Source organism: Macaca mulatta, chromosome 7, assembly GCF_049350105.2.
Source record: "Macaca mulatta isolate MMU2019108-1 chromosome 7, T2T-MMU8v2.0, whole genome shotgun sequence".
In the NCBI taxonomy this organism is placed as follows: domain Eukaryota; kingdom Metazoa; phylum Chordata; class Mammalia; order Primates; family Cercopithecidae; genus Macaca; species Macaca mulatta.
In genome coordinates, this window is record NC_133412.1 from 168,511,509 (window position 1) to 168,530,046 (window position 18,538).

Here is an 18,538-nt window from a genome sequence, read left to right on the forward strand (position 1 = left end):
CAAGGTCAGCACGCAGCAGCCACGTGGGTTTCTGAGTGGGGCAGAGCCGCCGACCTCGCCAGGTGAAGATGCCTTGGTCCCTGAGCATGGGAGAGCTGCCCTGAACCACTCACATTTCCATTTCCAGCCAAATGGAGTAGGACGGTATACATCGAACAAAGAGGCAAAACAGGACCCTGGATTCCCCAATTCCCAGACACATAAAGGACCAACTGTATAGACCATTCCTTGTATCGGTGACATTGAAAACATAACAAGGACGTGCTGGGCCATAAAAATGGAACCGGAAAGACACAAGTTTGTGCCTCAGCTGTCCACTGTGCTTCTAGTGCCATGGCCTTGGGCAAGTCAATGAGCTCTCTGAGCCTCAAACTCCACACAGTGAACTTGCTGGGGCTTCTGTGGGGAAAGTCAAGCCTGGCCCCAGAAGAATGGCCATGTCATAGGGTCAACCTAATATGCAACGTTGGGAGACCAAGAAAGCCACTCACTAAATGACAGCTACTATTATCAGTAACAGAAATAAAAGCATCATTGTAAAAGTGGGGGCAGAGAGCTTTCATTCTATTTTGTAAAATGGAGGCTGCCTCAATTTTTAAAAGTACAAGTGAAGGACAAAAGAGGAGAGAATCCTGCCAGGCACTAATTTCCTTTAGAATCCATCCTGTGACTCCACCAATCCCTCAACCGTGGTCAATGAACTCTCTTAAAACAACAACAACAACAACAACAACAAAAACCCAAGCACCTTTTTATTTAGAAATTATTTAAGACCTAAAAGAAATTGCAAACACAGTACAGAGAGTCCCTGTTCTTTCCCTAGCTTCCTCCAGTGACAGCATCTTATGCTACCAGGGTATGTTATCCAAACCAGAACACCAACATTGGTCCAAGATAATTAAGCTATAGACTGCATCTGAATTTCACATTTTCACAGGTGTTAATTTTCATGGGGGTGGTGTACAGATTAATGTAACCACCACAACAGAGAAACAGAACTGTCCCATCACCCCAAGACACTTCCTCTCCCTTACAGTCACATCCTCCTTCTACCCTAACCCCTGACAATGAACCCTTTTTTGGTTGGTTTGTATGTAAACAACATTTAATGGTGGTTCACATTTGTCAGTTTCAATCTACCCCGTGTGATCTCTCCATCAAAACTCTAAAGGTCCAGCCTCTCTTCCCTCTTTTATTTCCACACACAGGGGAGAAAGGAATCAATATTAGTGACGCGCTTAATATGGGCTGGCACCGTGCAAGGTGCTCTTTCATGGATTTCATGGATTTTGCCTAATTGTCCTGGAAGGCAGTGAGTGATAGGATACCATTTGCAGTTGGGGCTTGGAAAAGTAAATGATTTATCAGATCTCAACCAGTCTGCATGTTGAGGAGCTGGGGCAGCCCCAAGCTGGTTAGGTTCCCACCACACTGGTCTGGCATGTGTGCCCATGGCCCGGGGGCTGTGGGCCTGCTACTGGTAAAAAGGCCTGATACGAAACTGCTCAAATCACTCTGCCGCTGGCGTGGGGTGACTCAGGGCCGGAACTTGGCTCCAGTTCCCGTCTCGATTTTGGAAGATCCGACCTAACTTTGAGTATGTTACAGCCTTTATTATTACTATCTTTAAAGTAGGTACAGACTCTGGAAGACACCCTGAAGCTTAAATGCATACAAGTCATTAGAATCCAAGAGACATGCCTGTTTTGGGAGACAACATGATGAAAGTCCCTCTGATCTGTATTCAAATCTTCTCATCAGCTTTATGCAAACCAAACATTCTGCCAACTGCATTTTGTGTGTACTGCAAAACCCCAAAAATGCAGTGCTTCCTGTTCTGATATTTATTTATTTATTTATTTTTGAGATGCAGTCTCGCTCTGTCACCCAGGCTGGAGTGCAGTGGCGCAATCTCAGCTCACCGCAAGCTCTGCCTCCCGGGTTCACGCCATTCTCCTGCCTCAGCCTCCGGAGTAGCTAGGACTACAGGTGCCCGTCACCACGCCCGGCTAATTTTTTGTATTTTTAGTAGAGACAGGGTTTCACCGTGTTAGCCAGCATGGTCTTGATCTCCTGACCTGGTGATACACTTGCCTCAGCCTCCCAAAGTGCTAGGATTACAGGTGTGAGCCACCGCGACTGTCCCCCTTGTTCTGATATTCTATATGAAGCAATGGGCACATACATAACTGGCACCTTAATACATACTAGTTCTCCTTTCTTCTGCCTGAAAGCAGCTAGTTAAATGAAGTGGCGTGGGGAGAGGGGCTGCAGCTTACTTTCTCGTTTTCCTCTGCACCCACGCCAACAGGGCTTTGATGGCCTTCCTCTGGTCTTTCACGGATATTGCCACGCTCCTCTCTGCAGTGGGTGTGGGTGGGAAGGATGAGTCTGAGTCTGTGCCCCCTGAGCCAGGGGACAAGCTGGAAGATGGAGAGTTTCTGCTGAGGTTGCCTGTGAGCTCCTTAATCTGGAAGGAAAATGACATTTCAGACCCCAGCAACAGACCCACCCTCTCAGCAACAGACCCACCTTGTCTGGCGGGTGGCCACATGAACCGTGGCTGGAGGGAACAGCTCATGCAGAATTGGTTCTCTGAATGCCGAGAAACCTTTTCTGATGGCTGTGGCAGGGGACAGGCAGTACTTGCGATGGCGTGTCCATTTCCTGTGGCTTGTGGTGCCCGTAATTACACTATACAGGGAGGACTATCTTTTCCTGGAGTCTTTGCAGCTCCAGCCAGCACTTCGTACCAGGTCTTCCTGACTCAACTCGACCACCCCTTTCCTCTCACTGCCCATCACTCCCAGACTTCACGGAGCTCTTTCAAGCCCCACTGCCTCTGCTCATCCTGCCCTTGCTGCCTCCATGTCCCTTCCCTCCGTGAACTCCTCTCATGAGGACTTCTGTAAGATATGCCGAACCCTAGGCTCTACACCAGAGCTGTTAGAATCAGAATCTGTTTCAACACCACCCTTAGGCAATTCACACACACAGTAGGTTAAGTCTAACTTAGTTTGAAGGATAAGTAGGAAATCTAGCGTACTCCTACTCATCCTTCAAAACCCAGCTCTAGTGTCACTTCTTCCAGCAAGTTTTCCTTACTCCACTCCCCCATCTGAGCTAGCTGCCCCTGCTTGGAGCTCTGGCATCACCTTCTGCCATATAGGATTGACTCGTCTGTGATCCCAAAGGGTCATGAGGGCAGGGTCTTTTACTTTCAGCACCTGGCACCTTGGAGAAACTCAATAGACATTTGTTAAATAAATAAATGAAGCCCTAGGGCGGTGGATTTAAGTTCTTGACTTTTACTACATCTTCAGGATGTTTCCAGAATCTCTGAGGAAGTTTAATAACAGATAGCAGTAATTGAAGCACACATATAACACATGGTGGCTGCGGCTTCTTATTTCTTCTTCTTCTTTTTTTTTTTCTTTTTTTTTTTTTTTTTTTGAGACAGGATCTCATTCTGTTGCCCAGGCTGGAGTGCAGTGGCATGATCATGTCTCACTATAGCCTTGAACTCTCAGGCTCAAGTAATCCTCCAAACTCAGCCTTCCAAGTAGCTGGGACTACAGGCACACACCACTATGCCTGGCTAATTTTATTTTTTGTAGAGATGGTGTCTTGCTCTGTTTCCAGGGCTGATGTTGAACTCCTGGGCTCAAGTGACCCTGCCGCCATGGCCTCCCAAAGTTCTGGGATTGCAGGCATGAGCCACTGTGCCTGGCCCACATGGCTTCTTTTGATGCTCACCACCTATTATGACCACTGCTCCCATTTCACAGACACAGAAACTGAGGCTCAGAGAGAGAGAGTCTTTTTTTTTTTTTAAGTTCAGGGTTCACCCAGAACAGGAACTACTGTCTCCAGACCTTGTTTGTGCTCATGCTTCTCTGAAATGCAGGCATTGAGCCAAAATCCCAAGCAAATCATGCCTAGGTGGATCACTTTCACTCTTGGGAGGGTAATCGAACAGTGAACCACGAGTTTCTATTCCAAAAGTGAGTGGGCTCTAGAAAACGAGATACCAGCTCTCTCCTGACAGGGAAATGAACTTCAGCACAGTTTAAAATGTTATCTTCTGATGGGTTGATGGGTGCAGCAAACCACCATGGCATGTGTATACCTATGTAGCAAACCTGCACGTTCTGCACATGTACCCCGGAACTTAAAGTTTAATAATAAAAAATAAAATAAAAATAAAATGTCATCTTCTTACTCCAATCACAGATCCAGTTCTTCCTCTATAAAATCTGCATTTCCAATTAGAGGCTGAAGTTGCAAAGAACGGAACAATAAGGTCTCGCCTGTTATTCTTCTTCCTCAGGCATCTTTAGTACAAGCTCTTTAATCATCTCTAAGGAACACTGAGTGATTTCAGCAAAGTAACTCTACCAAGTTCCATTTTTGGTCAGGAGTATTTCCCTAGTTCTTGCAACACTTTAGAACAAAGTCATTTTTTGAAGTAAATATTTAACTCTTCCAGTCCCAAGAGGATGGCTATTCTCTTCTAGAGAACTCACACCACTTTTAAAATCACAGGGACTGTAGCAACCAGATGCTTCTGGTGCTTTTTCAGTGAGTAGAAAAGATAAAATCTGCCATAAACTAAGCTTCACTGCCTCCTTCGATCTGGCCCCTCTCTTCTGCGGCGCTCAGCAGACAAGATCATGATTGTGTGTTTTGGAAAGGAAATGATCTTACCTGGAAGAAGAGGATTATGTTCCATATCAGCCCAAGAACCAAAGAAGGGTTGCCATCTGCTATTTCTGCTGCATCGATGCTAACCAGTTTTACCTGGAGGGAAGCAATTTATGAACTTAAAGGGGGGTGTCCAGGGAGGATAACACATGTTATTTTCTGGTTCTCTGTGTGTGTGTGTTTGTTTGCATAAGCCTGTTTTTCTTACTTACCCTGCCATTCTCAAGGACACTCAGCATGCAAAAGTGTATTTAATTAACACATACATAGCACTTACCATGTGTAGCCTCTATTCTAAACTCCTTACAAATATGAACTCATTTTATACTCACAATAAACCTATGATGTAGGTGTATTAGTCCGTTCTCACATTGCTGCAAAGATACTACCTGAGACTGAGTAATTTATCAAAGGAAAGGGGTTTAATGGACTCCCCACATGGTTGGAGAAGCCTCACACTCATGGCGGAGGGTGAAGGGGAAGCAAGACACATCTCACATGGCGGCAGGCAAGAGAACGTGTGCAGGGGAACTCCCCTTTATAAAACCATCAGATCTCAGGAGACTTATTCACTATTATGAGAACAGCATAGGGAAGACCTGCTCCCCTGATTCAATGACCTCCCACCAGGTCTCTCCCACGACACTAGGGAATTATGGGAGCTACAATTCAAGGTGAGATTTAGGTGGGGACACAGCCAGACCATATCAGTAGGTACTTCTATTGTCCCTCCAGTTCAGGTGAGGGAATTTCAGAGAGGTGAAATATAACATGCCCAGCATCACACAGCTGGTAAGGTTTCAGTCATTCTTTTCCAAGAGAGACGGAAAATGTCCGGTAGGTCTGTCTGCTACACAAACACCACCACACCTGGATTTAGCATGTCCTTGGAACAAATACAGAGCACCGACACGCGCAATCATGGATGGTGGGTGGGTGAGTTGACTGCTAATTAGAGATAGTATACTGGGATAAGGTTTATACCCAGGGTTTCTGCACCATTAGAAAATATCCCACTGATGAGTTGAAATGTGCCTCTTGCAGAAACACTTAGCTAAGGTCTTATCTATGTATTTAACTATGTTCTGACCACAGAATGATGCTCTTGGTAAATCCCTGAGGCCAACCTGGCATCTGGACCAGCAGCATCTGCATCACTTGGGACCCCTGTGTTAGAAATGCTCATTCTCCCCTATGCCTACAGAATCAAAAACTCTGTGGGTGGGCCCAGAAATCTGCATTTCAACAAGTGCACCAGGTGATTCCAGCGCATGTTCGGGTTTGAGGATCACTGCCCTAAGTCATCAGTTCATTCCACAAACAAAATCTAAGCACTGGACACAGATTGGGGCTCTGCAGATCTCTCTAAAAAGGGCCAGAGAGTAAATATTTAAGCCTTTGCAGGCAACACTGGTGTTTGTCACATTTTTTTCTTCTTTCTTAACAACGTTAATAAAGCAAAAGTCATTCTTCAGGAGAAAGAGAGGAGAAATAAAGTCAAGATACACTATCAGGTCCACACTGCAAAATTCTGCCTGGCAGACTGGGGAAAGAGAACCTGAAAAAAGCATCTCATACAAAACCTTTTTCTTTTTCCTCTATTTCTTTTCTCTCTCTCTTCCCCTCAAGGCTTCTTAACCTGTCTGACATGGGTCTCTGATCCTGAGTTCGTCATGGGTTTCCGACAACACCAATCAGTTAGGCCTGGGCTTGCCTAATTGAGGGAGAGTTCTGGGTTCCCTGGCTGCAGCCTGTTTTGAGGGCAGATGCCAAGAATATAATTCAGACAACACAGGCTCATCACTGGCAGGTCGGAGGCCAGGAAGGAAGCTGTCAATACTGTGAATAACACAGTCGATCAAATTCAGGTTCAATACTGCGTCCACATTCATCACGAGCACACGTCCTGCATGATGGATCACCCATGAGAACTCGCCTGCTCCTCTCCTAAGCCTCTGCTCTGACAGCTCCTTCTGTTTCTGTGGCTTTACTGAGCACATTCCAGTCCAGGGGAACCAAAGCTGCTAGTCAACTTGATCACCCCGACCTTCCCTTTCACCTGGGGGAAGCCCAAATGGCAAGTGACAGCTGTGGCCCTCTAAGCTGAGGTTTCAAAGTGAGGAGATAGAGCTGCCTCATAGGGATGCCATAAACACTATGGTGCACCATCCCAACAGGGGAAGGGCAGGGCTGAGCAGGGAGCCGCTGGCTCTTGGGAGGGCCATTTAGAGAACAAAACCCTCCTGAGGTGCCTAGTTCCCTCAGAGAACTGGGCTGAGGGAAAGCAGTGATTGCAGGCGGTACAAGGTCCCAGAGAGCAGATATTTCCAAAGACTGTGGCTTGGGTGCCCGGCCGCCATTTTGTTTTTGGTGGTGAATAAAAAAGTTAACAGCCAGACTTCAGTTAAGAGCTTCAGGGACAATGTTTTCCTCCTCTTGTTCCTCCTAACTCAGCTGGTTTTGCCAGACTGAAAACAAGCGGGACCAACTGGTTTATGGAAATATCCCCTCTCCCTCCTGGGAGAAGGTGGGATCACACCTAGTTACCACATGGATCGGGTGATAACTCAGGGGCCTGCTGAGTGATAACAGCCATCCCGAGAATGGAGAGTGCTTTTCACAGGTCAGTTCCTTTAGTGTTCACAATATGCCCATTTCAGAGATGAGGAAGCTCAGGCTTAGAGAAGTTGAATAACTTGCAAGTCACAGAGCTGGTCCTGCGGGGCAGCCCATCTCTGACATGGGCATAAAACTGTGCTCTGAGGCGCGATGAAACGTCCTCCCTGCTGAGCCACCCCTAACCGCGTGTGAAGAACGTGGAGCAGAGTTCCAGGCACAGAAAAAGCTCATTGGAGTCTAGAAAGTTACATCAAGATAGGGAGAATTTTATACTTTTTTCCCCCCTGGCTCATTTAGCCCCCCTCTTCCCCTTTCTCTCCCATATTCTAAGTTCCAAGAGAAAGTTTTACACTTGGACATGCTCGCCATACTCTTATTCAAGGGAATGAAGGAGAAAACGCGAACTAAGTTATAAATATCTGAGCCAGTCAGCCGCTCTGCCTTTCCACGACTGAACGTCCATCAGAGTTTTAATCCTGATGGCTGCAAAGTGGGTGGGCATGGAGTCAGGGACTGCGTTCCCAACGGAGGGGTCATCTGAGTGATTTCTGTGAAATTTAAGCTTAGTTTAATCTGACCATTTTAGATCAGTCCCCATCTCACGCTTCTCTTGCGACCAGCACTGAACTTCAAATGACATCCTTTTCCTAACAGGACAAGCTCGTGTTAGCAGGATGTGCTTCAAACACTTACATTGCTATCTTCCAAAAACTTAAGTGCTTTCGCTATGTTGTTCAACCGAAAAATGCGATGCGACGAGGATTTGTATTCATGCAGCTATAAAACAGAACAGAACAAAACAAGCACATTAAACCTACGCAGGCACTTCACAATGCCCAGCGGTGCCGCTCGGTATGCTTTGCTTTTTTTCACATCAATTTCAAGAAAAAGCTCACAACTAAAACCCACCTGGAATGCATCCAAACTCACACAGGTGCCTCTCAGGACATACAAATGTGACATCAGAGAGCTCTCAAAGGTCAGTCTTATTTACAGTACTTGGGATTTAACTCACTGAAGTTGGTGAGTTAGGGGGAACCGAAGTGGGTCAACAAGGGACAAATTTGTCAATTTTTTCTCTGGGACCCAGCTCCTGGCTTGTTAGATTCCTCCCTTCTCCTGAGACCCTCGTTAATATGTTCGCTTCCCTGAACTGCTGCTTGTGTTAGGACAGGGAGCATTGGCTGCCAGCATCACTGCTCAGCTGCTAAATCATCCAGCCAAGGTCCTCCCCAGTGGCGGCAGATGTTTCTGTTTTCTAGCCAAGAGTTTTGTGGACAGTTATCCCAGGTCGAAAGAGAGAAAGAGGCAGAGAGACGTCTGCGGAAGCTAAAACTCTGACAACATTAGTTCTACATACCAGGAATGCCATCACAGCCAACTCACCTTGAACTGAACCTCATGGATGCTCCTCCAGGTTGGGGGAAGATTGCATTACAAGGCAAACCAGTGGGTCAGTTCTACCAGGTGTGAAGTGCCAGGCCACGCTCATGGGGAAGTGGAGGACTGTTCTTGGCTGGGCTCCAGAATCAAAGACTCCCCATGGAGGCCCACCAAGGACACAGTAGCTGGTGACCAGGGCTCTGGCAATAAAGTGGGGAGCCTGCACTGCTGGGAGCATAAGCAAGGGACTAGAAGGTACTTTTTCAGGAAGTCCTTTGGGGACCCTGCTCATGGTGAGATCCTCTAAGAAACCAAATACTGTGGAGAATTTATCACATAATATTGCATAGCCCTCTGCGGGCGCTGCTAATAGGTATCTTGTGTTTTGCCACTGGGAAAGCAAAGGTGGGAGGGTTAAGAGGTCTGATAAGATACCAGCTACATTATATCTGAGAAGAGAAGCAGGGACTCTTGACTTTAGACCTACAGTTAAGGACAGACCCAGGACATTCTGTGCTGGCTGAGCTATGGTTTGGTAGAGTCGTGACCCCATTGCTGCACCTTTGTGTTAGGTACAATGGGTTGCCAAGGCCAAATCAAACACTGGACTCTGGAACAGGCTTTCTCAACCCTGACACTTCTACCATTCTAGGCTGGATCAGTTTGCCCCCTCATGGAACATTTCATCATGTCTGGGAGCTTGTTAGCTGTCACACATGGGGGTGATACTGTTATTTACCAGTTAGATACTAAATGTCCTGTAATGCACAGGACATCTTCCCACAACAAGAAACTATCTGACCCAAATGTCAACAGTGCCAAGGCTGAGAAACTCTGCTGTCTGTGAAGAGAACAAGGGCCAATCTGCACACAGCAGACGGATGCAACACGGAGAAGTCTGGCTAATGTCCAAAGTGGAATGAACGTCCATTCCAGCTGGCTCAACTTCAATCATACTTAAAAGAATGTTCTAGAAGCCAGCAGTTCTAGTTTTAGCCTTAGGGTGGTTGATAAAAGGCCTTTTTCTTCCAATTTTTCCAATTCTTAGCAATCCTTTTAGTTTATATAATGGCTGGCTGGCTAAATTTTAACTGTTTAGTTCTAAACTTAAGCCTTAACAGACTCACAGAAAACACTAGCCATTTATTTTCTAAAATACATTGACTTAAAAAAAAAGTACTAGTTCGTTCCACATGATTATATGGCTCGTAGGCACTAATAAAAAGAGTCACCGCTTCAGAGTTTCTTAGTGTAGGGTATGTCCAGGTATTTGTGTTGAAAAGAAAACCTCAACAGTGTTTTCCTTTGCATTTTCTTTCTTTCTGACCCTTCTGTAACATACGTACCAGATTCCGCCCAGACAGGACTTCTAACAAAGCCATTAGGATTTTGCCATCTTGTATATCGACGAATAAATCTTTAACTTCTAGAGGTGGGTTGCACTTTGAAAGAGAAGGGAAGAAAGTAGCCAATTAGCAACCTGTGTATCCACAAAGCTATTTTCAGAGATGCAGCTTTCTGCTCAAGAGAAAACTTCCAAACATCCAGCTCTGTTTACAGGTAGAAACGCCCATCCAAGGAGGTAGCAGGCCCATCCCCCTGGAGGTGACACCCGGGCAGCAGGGCACAGCCACTTGGCAGGAAGGCTGCAGAGAAGATTCACCAACAGGCGGTTGATCAAACAGTGACCCTTGGGGGCCCTTCAAACCGAAGATCTCAGATCCCAAGTTTAGATCACATCCACATGCTTAAGGGCAGAAAGAAATGGCATATCTTGACCATATCCTTCTGTAGAATAAAACAATTCTATGAGGGCTCATGTGAAATTACCTAGTGCAAGCCCTTCATTTTATTTTATTTATTCATTTGTTTTTTTGTTTTTTTGTTTTCTTTGAGACAGAGTCACGCTCTGTCACCCAGGCTTAGGAGTGCAGTGGCACAATTTCAGCTCACTGCAACTTCTGCCTCCCGGGTTCAGGTGATTCTCCTGCCTCAGCCTCCCGAGGAGCTGGGATTACAGGCACCTGCCACCATGCCCAGCTAATTTTTGTAGTTTTAGTAGAGACGGGGTTTCACCGTGTTGGCCAGGCTGGTCTCCAATTCCTGACCTCAGGTGATCTGCCCACCTCGGCCTCCCAAAGTGCTGGGATTACAGGCATGAGCCACTGCGCCTGGCCGCCCTTCACTTTAGACTGGGAAAAACAAGTTCAAAGAGGATGAGTGATAGTCGCAGCATTTGGTCAAGCTAGCGGTTCGGTATTGTCCTGTTTCCTGTATCCAGCCACAAGGGCCGAACGCCAGCGCACCCTAGATCCACATGGCAATGACAAGACCCTGGCCAGTTACTCTCCAGGCTTCAGTCCGGTGTCAGTCGGGCTCCTCCATCTCCAAGACTGCTTTAGTCTTCAAAAGTGTGCCCTCCTGAGGTGCCCGTCATTGCTTCACCAAGATTTAGACCAAATTTGGTGGTGGTGGGACCCTTACCAGGGGAAGCCAGGAAAGGGGGCTGGTGTGTGAGAACTGGCTAGGAGGGCGTGCGGCTGGCAGGCAGGATGCAAAGGGAAGGATCCTTTCCTCACCCCACGTGTGTAGGCTGACTAGGAACTCAAAGGTTCAGAGGTCGATTTACATGTCTATATGTATGTATATGTGTATTTATATGTTTAGGTACAAAAGCAATTCAAGCTCATTATTACAAATCAAACTCATTAAAGTTGTACCAAAAAAAAAAAAAAACCAAAAAAACAGCTGCATGCTACTCCTCTATTCCTCCACAAAATCCAACTTCCTGAGATAAATCAACATTGCACCTCTCACATGAGCCAATGAGAAGCAAGGCCATTAGACACACCTGCGTTCAAAGCCAAGTTCTACCTTGACAGCAACTTGGCCTTGGGCATGTTCTTTAACCTCCCTGGGCCTAACCTGACCTTGCACACTTGCACAAAGACAGTGTATTTGTCTGCAATGTCAGGTGAGGAATCTGGCCCTTGTCAGAGGGCTGGGCTGGAATGCAGTGAGATCATGCAGGTAGGGAGCCTGGCACAGCACCCACCTGCCCAGCCCAGTACCACCTGCTGACTGCTAAGTGGCTTCCTGCCTGCAGAGCCTTGGATGCCCTCCTCAGGAAGACATTTCATTCAGAAGGCGTATGCCTTGTGGCCATCAGTGGAAGGGAGATGTCCTCAGTTGGCGGCCCCTTCGTAGTGAACGGCTCTTGAAACACCTTCTCTCTGCCCCACTCGCTCATTTTCTGGGTTCCCTGGGTCAGTAAACAGAAGCCCCAGCCTCAGTTCCCATAGACTACTTCCTTCTCCCTAAGGGAAAACGCAATTCCCTAAACAGGATCTGGAGTGTGGAGGGGGGCCTGGGAAGGAAAACAGACAGAAGTGCCCTGGGCTTTCCTCTCTGGGCCTAGACCTGGAAGGGGTCTGCTGTCCAGGTGGTATCCACTAGGAGCTTGGCTGGACATGGCCGAAAGAACTGGCTGGAACTTGTGGGTTAGATGCTCCAGTGCGAGGATTTGCAAACTCTGTTCCCTGGAACCTTAGACTTCAGCAGAGCAGCTTTCGGATATCCTATGGGAGGGAGGGGGGTGGAGGAGGCAGCTGATCCCACTACACCCGCTTTAATCAGAGAGGCTCAGCTCTTACTGGCCTGTACAGTCAGCCCTCAGTATCTATACGGGATCGGTTCCAGGACTTCCCTCGGGTACCAACATCTGCAGATGCTCAAGTCCCTGATATATAATAGTAAAGCATTTGTATATAATCTATGCACATCCTCCCATATATACTTAAAATCACCTCTAGATTACTTATAATGCCTAATCCAGTGTAAATGTGATATAAATAGTTGTTATACTCTATTGTTTAGGGAGTAATGACAAGAAGCAACTCTGTACACATGCAGTACAGATGCAGCTTTTTTTTCTGAATATTTTTTATGTGCTGTTGGTTGAACCCACAGATGTGGAACCCCAGAGACGGAAGGATGACTACATTTATGGTTCTAGGTAACGCTTTGCCTGAAGAAAGATTTCTACTGTCTAAACAAGCTTGATAATAACTCCTCTTAATCACAACAGAATCTCTGGGAGCAGGGTCCAGAAACTTGCATTTTTCTTCTTCTTCTAGCATCTTCTTCTTCTTTTTTTTTTTTTTTTGAGATGATATCTTGCTCTGTGGCCCAGGCTGGAGTGCAGTGGCATGATCACAGTTCACTGCAGTCTCAAACCCTCAGCTCAGGTGATCCTCCCATCCCAGCCTCTTAAATAGTTGGAACTACAGGCATGTGCCATCACGTCCGGTTAATTTTTAAAACTCTTTGTAGAGATGGAGTCTCTCTGTGTTGCCCAGCCTGGTCTCAAATTCCTGGGCTCATGTGATATCCTCCTGCCTTGGCCTCCCAAAGGGCTGGGATTACAAGCATGAGCCACCATGCCCAGCCGAAACCTGATTCTTAATAAGCTCCCACCCCAGCATGAATTCCCTGTTTACCTTTTTGTAGTGGGGGCTTTGGCAAGGTTAGAGCACCTGGTCTGGGTGCTCTCTCTGCTCCTGGGTACAGGAGAAGGCTGGGCACTCACATGGGAGACAGGATTAATGGGGCGTGGAGCTCCTGAGGCCAATGGGAGGGTGGTAGCCATAACCAGCCAGAGACCCAGGGGCAGGAAACAGCGGAACTGCGGCCCAGCCACCCTTTCCCTGTGGGAAAGCCTCCTTCCCGTGGCAGCCATGGAGGGCCTGTGTTTTATTTTTTATGGAGGAAGGTGGCATTTCCTTACCCTTTATACGAGTCCCTTTACCCCCAGTTAGTCAAAATACAGGGCAATTCCACCCGCAGGTGCATAGAAAAAGGCTTCGCTTCAAGGGCAACAGTGACTTTGAACCAAAAGGCAAATTATTTTCTTTGCAAACTGCTGCAGCTCCTTGGGCACATTCCACCCTGAGCATGACGGGATCAGGTTACTGAGGCTCTTACGGAAATGTTATTCCTGCTAATGCGAGGCAGAAAACGCGAGACCCGAACAAAATACCCCCTGATAAATGGACTAACAAAATTTCCAGTTACCAGCCCTGGCCGTGGCCAAGCCTTACTTCTGAGTTAAACCTGAAGAATAATTTCCATTGACAGTTCCTGTAAGAGCCTCAGCAGCAGCAGCAAACAAGGCCTTGGCCGGAGTCCATCCTGTGAGATGGCAGGGGGAGAAATTGAACCCGCGCCAGGGAAAACACTCCTTGGGCCCCAAACGCTCCGTGGGCTTCATGAGATCGGTATGGCCGAATAAACAGCACCCCCAGGGCTTTCTTCATGATCTAACTCCTTCGGTAAATTAAGGAATTTTTCCAGAAGCCAGAGACTCAGTAAATATTTCTGACAGCCTTCAAATTGCAGTTAAGCCCAATTCACCAAGGAGTTCCTGGGTTTCCTTTACATGAAAGCTTGTTCTTGAAAGTCTCAAGGTTGGAAACATGGCTGTTAATTTTGCCCTGTTTATTAGACATCAGTTTCAGGTGCTATCTGATTTATCTTCAGAGTGGGCGCTACCCACCTGCCCTGAGACAGGGGCAGGAACTTGGCCAGGGAGAAAATCCTTGATATGATAAATGCGAACAGAGGTTCATTTGGGGCGGTGAGTGGGTGCGGGGATATTCGCCACATGACCCTCTGTACTTTTCTGTATTTATTTATTTTAATTTTAAAAAAAGAGAGAAAGAAATACTCCATGGCTCTAGTGTGTCCCCAGCAGGAATTTCCAGCTACCCTGACACACATCAGGCATTAATTTAAGAGCTCAGTGATCTCAGGTTTGGGGACCAGTTTTCCTTTCTTTCCCCCCCAAAATAACACTTCACTTCAGCAGCATTGCCGAAAATGTGCCAATAATCAAAACAACTGGCAGATGATTCATAAGCTTCATGTGCGACACAATCTTTCACCTGTAGAGTTCAGGATGCTCCAGGTGAAGTGGTGGCACTGCGTCACACGTTCTACACGTGGGGAGTAGAGGTGTGGGTGGCCGAATGCCTGCCTGGACAACATCCTAGATCTAAAGGTAAACTATGTGAATTAGAAGTGTGGTCAATAGCTCCCCTTCCTAAAAGCCACATTTATTTTCTCTGCTTTCTAATCATTTCAGTGATTTCCTCTGAGACCCTTTCTTTTGTGTTAACCATAAAGGCAGTCAATAGTTACTCTCGAACCTTTTGTTTTGTTTTGTTTTTTGAGACAGGGTCTCGCTGTGCCGCCCAGGCTGGAGTGCAGTGGTGCGATCTCGGCTCACTGCAAACTCCACCTCCTGGGTTCAAGCGATTCTCCAGTCTCAGCCTCCCCAGTAGCTGGGACTATGGGCATGTGCCACCATGCCCAGCTAATTTTTGTATTTTTAGTAGAGACGAGGTTTCACCATGTTGGCCAGGCTGGTCTCAAACTCCTGAACTCAAGTGATCCACCTGCCTCAGCCTCCCAAAGTGCTGGGATTACAGGCATGAGCCACTGCACCTGGCCTCTCTTGAACCTTTTAAGAGGAGAAGAGAGAAGATACACCTACAAACATGAAAGTGGGGTGCTCCTAGTTTTAAACAGAATTGAGACTACTTGCTGGGTATAGCTGGAAAACCAGATAGTGGTGCTTAAGGAGAAAGAGGTGAAGTGAGTAGATAAAAATCAACTTCCTAAAAAAGAGAAAAATCATCTCTCCTCTCCCAGCCCCAGGCCCACAGTCTTGAGGTCCATCCAACCAGGATGGCTGAGATTTCTGCCCGCTCCCATCCCCCTTCTCACCCAGGACTCTTCATCCCTTCCCATCACTGCCTCTCCTCTGTGGCTCTTCCTTTAGTCTCTTTCAAGGGGGGAGCTGATTCAGCTGCTTTTGTTTTACGGAGTGTGCATGAGATGCTTGCAGACAAAATGCAACTCAAAACAGCCAGGTCAAATAATGCAAGAAAACAAAGAAACAGAGGAAGAGAAGGGCCACTAAGCTGAATACAGAGGAGAAGCCACAGAAAGTCCAGGAAAGCCACGTTATGTCTCCGTGCCTCTGTTTCCTCCTTCTGATAGGAGGGGGTAATTCAAGTCGTCCTGAGGATGACAGGAGACATGGCACATGTATGGCACTATGCAGGATGCCTGATGCAGAGTGAAGTACATCAAAAAAGCCAGGTAATATTATTATTACTATTATTATTATTAAATAGCAACGTGATGTGACTTTAGAAGGAAATCTAGCTTTGTCCAAAGATAATCAGAGTTCTTGCAAAAATCAATCCAAATACCTACAAATGGCTCTTGGCTCTTCACAGAGCCCGGTTCTGGCAATCAAGATGCGCACCTGCGTTTCAGGCCCAACGACACCTGATTTTCAGGTGCTGGTGTGTTCAATAATGAATGTCTTCCACCACCTGCTCAGATTTGTACTTAAAGACAGACCCTCTCTTTCCTTCCCCTGACAAGACTGATGATCCCAGGAGGGCAGAGGCTGTCTCGGCCATCTCTCCCCAGTCCTGAGCTTGGTAACCGGCAGGGGGAGGCACTCATCAACGTTTAAATGAATGAAGAACAAAAAGAGCACAGGTCCCCAGCTCCCGCTCCACCCTCTGGAACTGTAAATTCACTTACAGATGAATCAATCACTTAGCAAACACCCAAGTGCCCCATTACCTTTTCTAGATGTAGATTTATCCATCGAGTAAAGGTCCTCTTCTGCACATTTTCCCTCTCAACTGAAAACAAAGAAACACCATTAGCCGGGAGAAAAAGAAATACACACAAAATCACACCTTCCCCTTCCCAAGGGGAGATTCTAGGTGGAGGGCAGATAGAACCCCAGGGTGTCCCATGTAAGAACAGAGTCTTTTCTGGAAGGGGTTGGCAAGGCCTTACCTGGCACCCAGAACCCATGCTCCCCAGCCCAACCCCTGAGCATCTATGTAAACCCACAGATTCAGACACACAGAACAAAACGTTCTCTACAACCCAATGCAAACATTGAGACATCTGACAGTTCGAGCTAAGAAGCACTGATGAAAAAACTACAAATCAACCCCACAAGAGGCTGTAATGGAACTGCATAGCCACCCAGTGGCAGTGATGGGCATGAGGAGATGGGAGAGGGCAGTCAGGGTCGAGGTGGAGTGGAGTCAATAATTAGGAATTGGGTAGGGGCTCTGGAATGTGCCACAGTCTGGTGAAAGGGATTGGGCAGCCCAAGATCAGACTCTGAGCCCTGCCATCTCTCAGCTTTGTGTGCCCGGGCCAGACCCCGACCCTCACGTCTGATCTGCACACTGAGGACAAGGAGCTCACTCTCCAAGCTGCTCTAAGGACACCCAGGCTCCTGCAGAGCCAGCTCCACACAGTCCCTGGCACAGGGGCTGCCAGTGGTTTTTCTTTGTAGCTATTATTTCTAGAGTCAGGGCAGACTTTGCGCCCTCCAGGAATAAAGAGTTCCGCAGATGCTGCTGAGCCAAAGTGAACCAGAAGGACATAAACCAGGAACGGACTCCTCCCAGGGGAAAGCATTACACAAAGAGGCTTCTTAGCAAAGATCTTTCACTGTTAAGGGTGACTGCCATCCGCCAAGCACTCACTGTGTCCCGGACACTTTGTTTCCATTCATCTTTAAACCTTACAACAGGGGTCCCCAACCCGCAGGCCGGGGAGCAGTACTGGTCCGCCTCTGTTAGGAACTGGTCAGCACAGCAGGTGGTGAGCAGCGGGGAGCGAGCATGATGGCCCGAGCTCCACCTCCTGTCAGATCAGCAGAAGCATTAAATCTTCATAGGAGCATGAGAACATTGCCCTCACCACCCTGCCCATGGAAAAATTCTCTTCCACAAAACTGGTCCCTGGTGCCAAAAAGGCTGGAGACCACTGCTTTACAATACCCCCTGCAAAGTACAAACTATTATTTTACAGCTGAACAGAATGCGGCTCAGAGAGGTTCCAGTGACTTGCTCAGCTGAAGAGAGGCAGAGCTGGGAATCCCCACCCAGGTCTGCCAGCCCCACACCAGCCAGAACCCTGAAAATGGAAGCCTTGAGTCTGGATTCCAGCTATTCCAGTCATGGCGAAGGTGTCTGCAATAGTCACACAGCGATTTTTTTAAAAAGTACTGAGCACTTACTATGTGGCAGGCACTGACCTAGGTAATTTACAAGGATTAACTAATTTAATCATTACTACCATCTCTGTGGCAGGTGCTACTACGACCTTCAGATGGGACAATCGTGCTCAGGGAGATGCAACGTGTCCAAGGTCACACAATTAATAGCAAGGTTGTCATTTCTGTTTTACAGATGAAGAAACGGAGGGGCAAATAGTTAATGAACAGTCGAGGTGGAACTCCGGATTCTGTGCTTTTTCTGCTCTCTCCTGAGTTCTGTGGCCTTCGCTGTCTTGGGCCCGGAGGGTGTTTCTGAGATGGGCCCCAGTGCCAGCGTCTGGGTGAGGGTGTGTGGTGGCCCGAGGCTGCAGCCTCCTCGGCTGTGAGCTGCCGGGCCTCCAGGAAACTTCCTTCAGTATCTGAGCCAGACGGCTCCTCAACCACTCAGTTCTGGATTTCAACATATTGAAAGACCATATCACATATGCCTAAAACTGTTTCACATTTCTTTAGCAATAAGAAAATAAGAGCCAATTTATCTCCTGCAGGAGAGCAAAGGCTATGCTTTTCTGAAACAATGGGACCTTTTTCCTCTTGGCCTCATTATGTGGTAGAATGTGGCACCCATAAATCACGTTTCAATATTACGCCTTACAATCTTTTTAACTGAAGAGCCAGCGGACGGTAACTACGCACATCACTGCTTTTCTGTTTCCTCCTTTTCTG

The 18,538-nt window shown here is 47.2% G+C and overlaps 1 protein-coding gene across 3 annotated transcripts in view; it reads right to left on the minus strand.

The window, feature by feature from the left end:
• Positions 1-18,538, minus strand: part of CLMN (calmin) — a 133,347-nt gene that overhangs the window by 20,587 nt on the left and 94,222 nt on the right. For all 3 annotated transcript variants that reach the window (XR_001446430.3, XM_015144444.3, XM_015144443.3), the window contains exons 2-6: positions 16,369-16,430; positions 10,053-10,148; positions 8,017-8,100; positions 4,708-4,800; positions 2,280-2,470 (exon numbers count right to left, since the gene is read on the minus strand). Coding sequence is in view for 2 of the 3 variants with exons in the window: in XM_015144444.3 (XP_014999930.2) it covers positions 2,280-2,470; positions 4,708-4,800; positions 8,017-8,100; positions 10,053-10,148; positions 16,369-16,430 (526 nt within the window). In the remaining variant the exon portion in view is untranslated. The remainder of the gene's footprint in view (positions 1-2,279; positions 2,471-4,707; positions 4,801-8,016; positions 8,101-10,052; positions 10,149-16,368; positions 16,431-18,538) is intronic.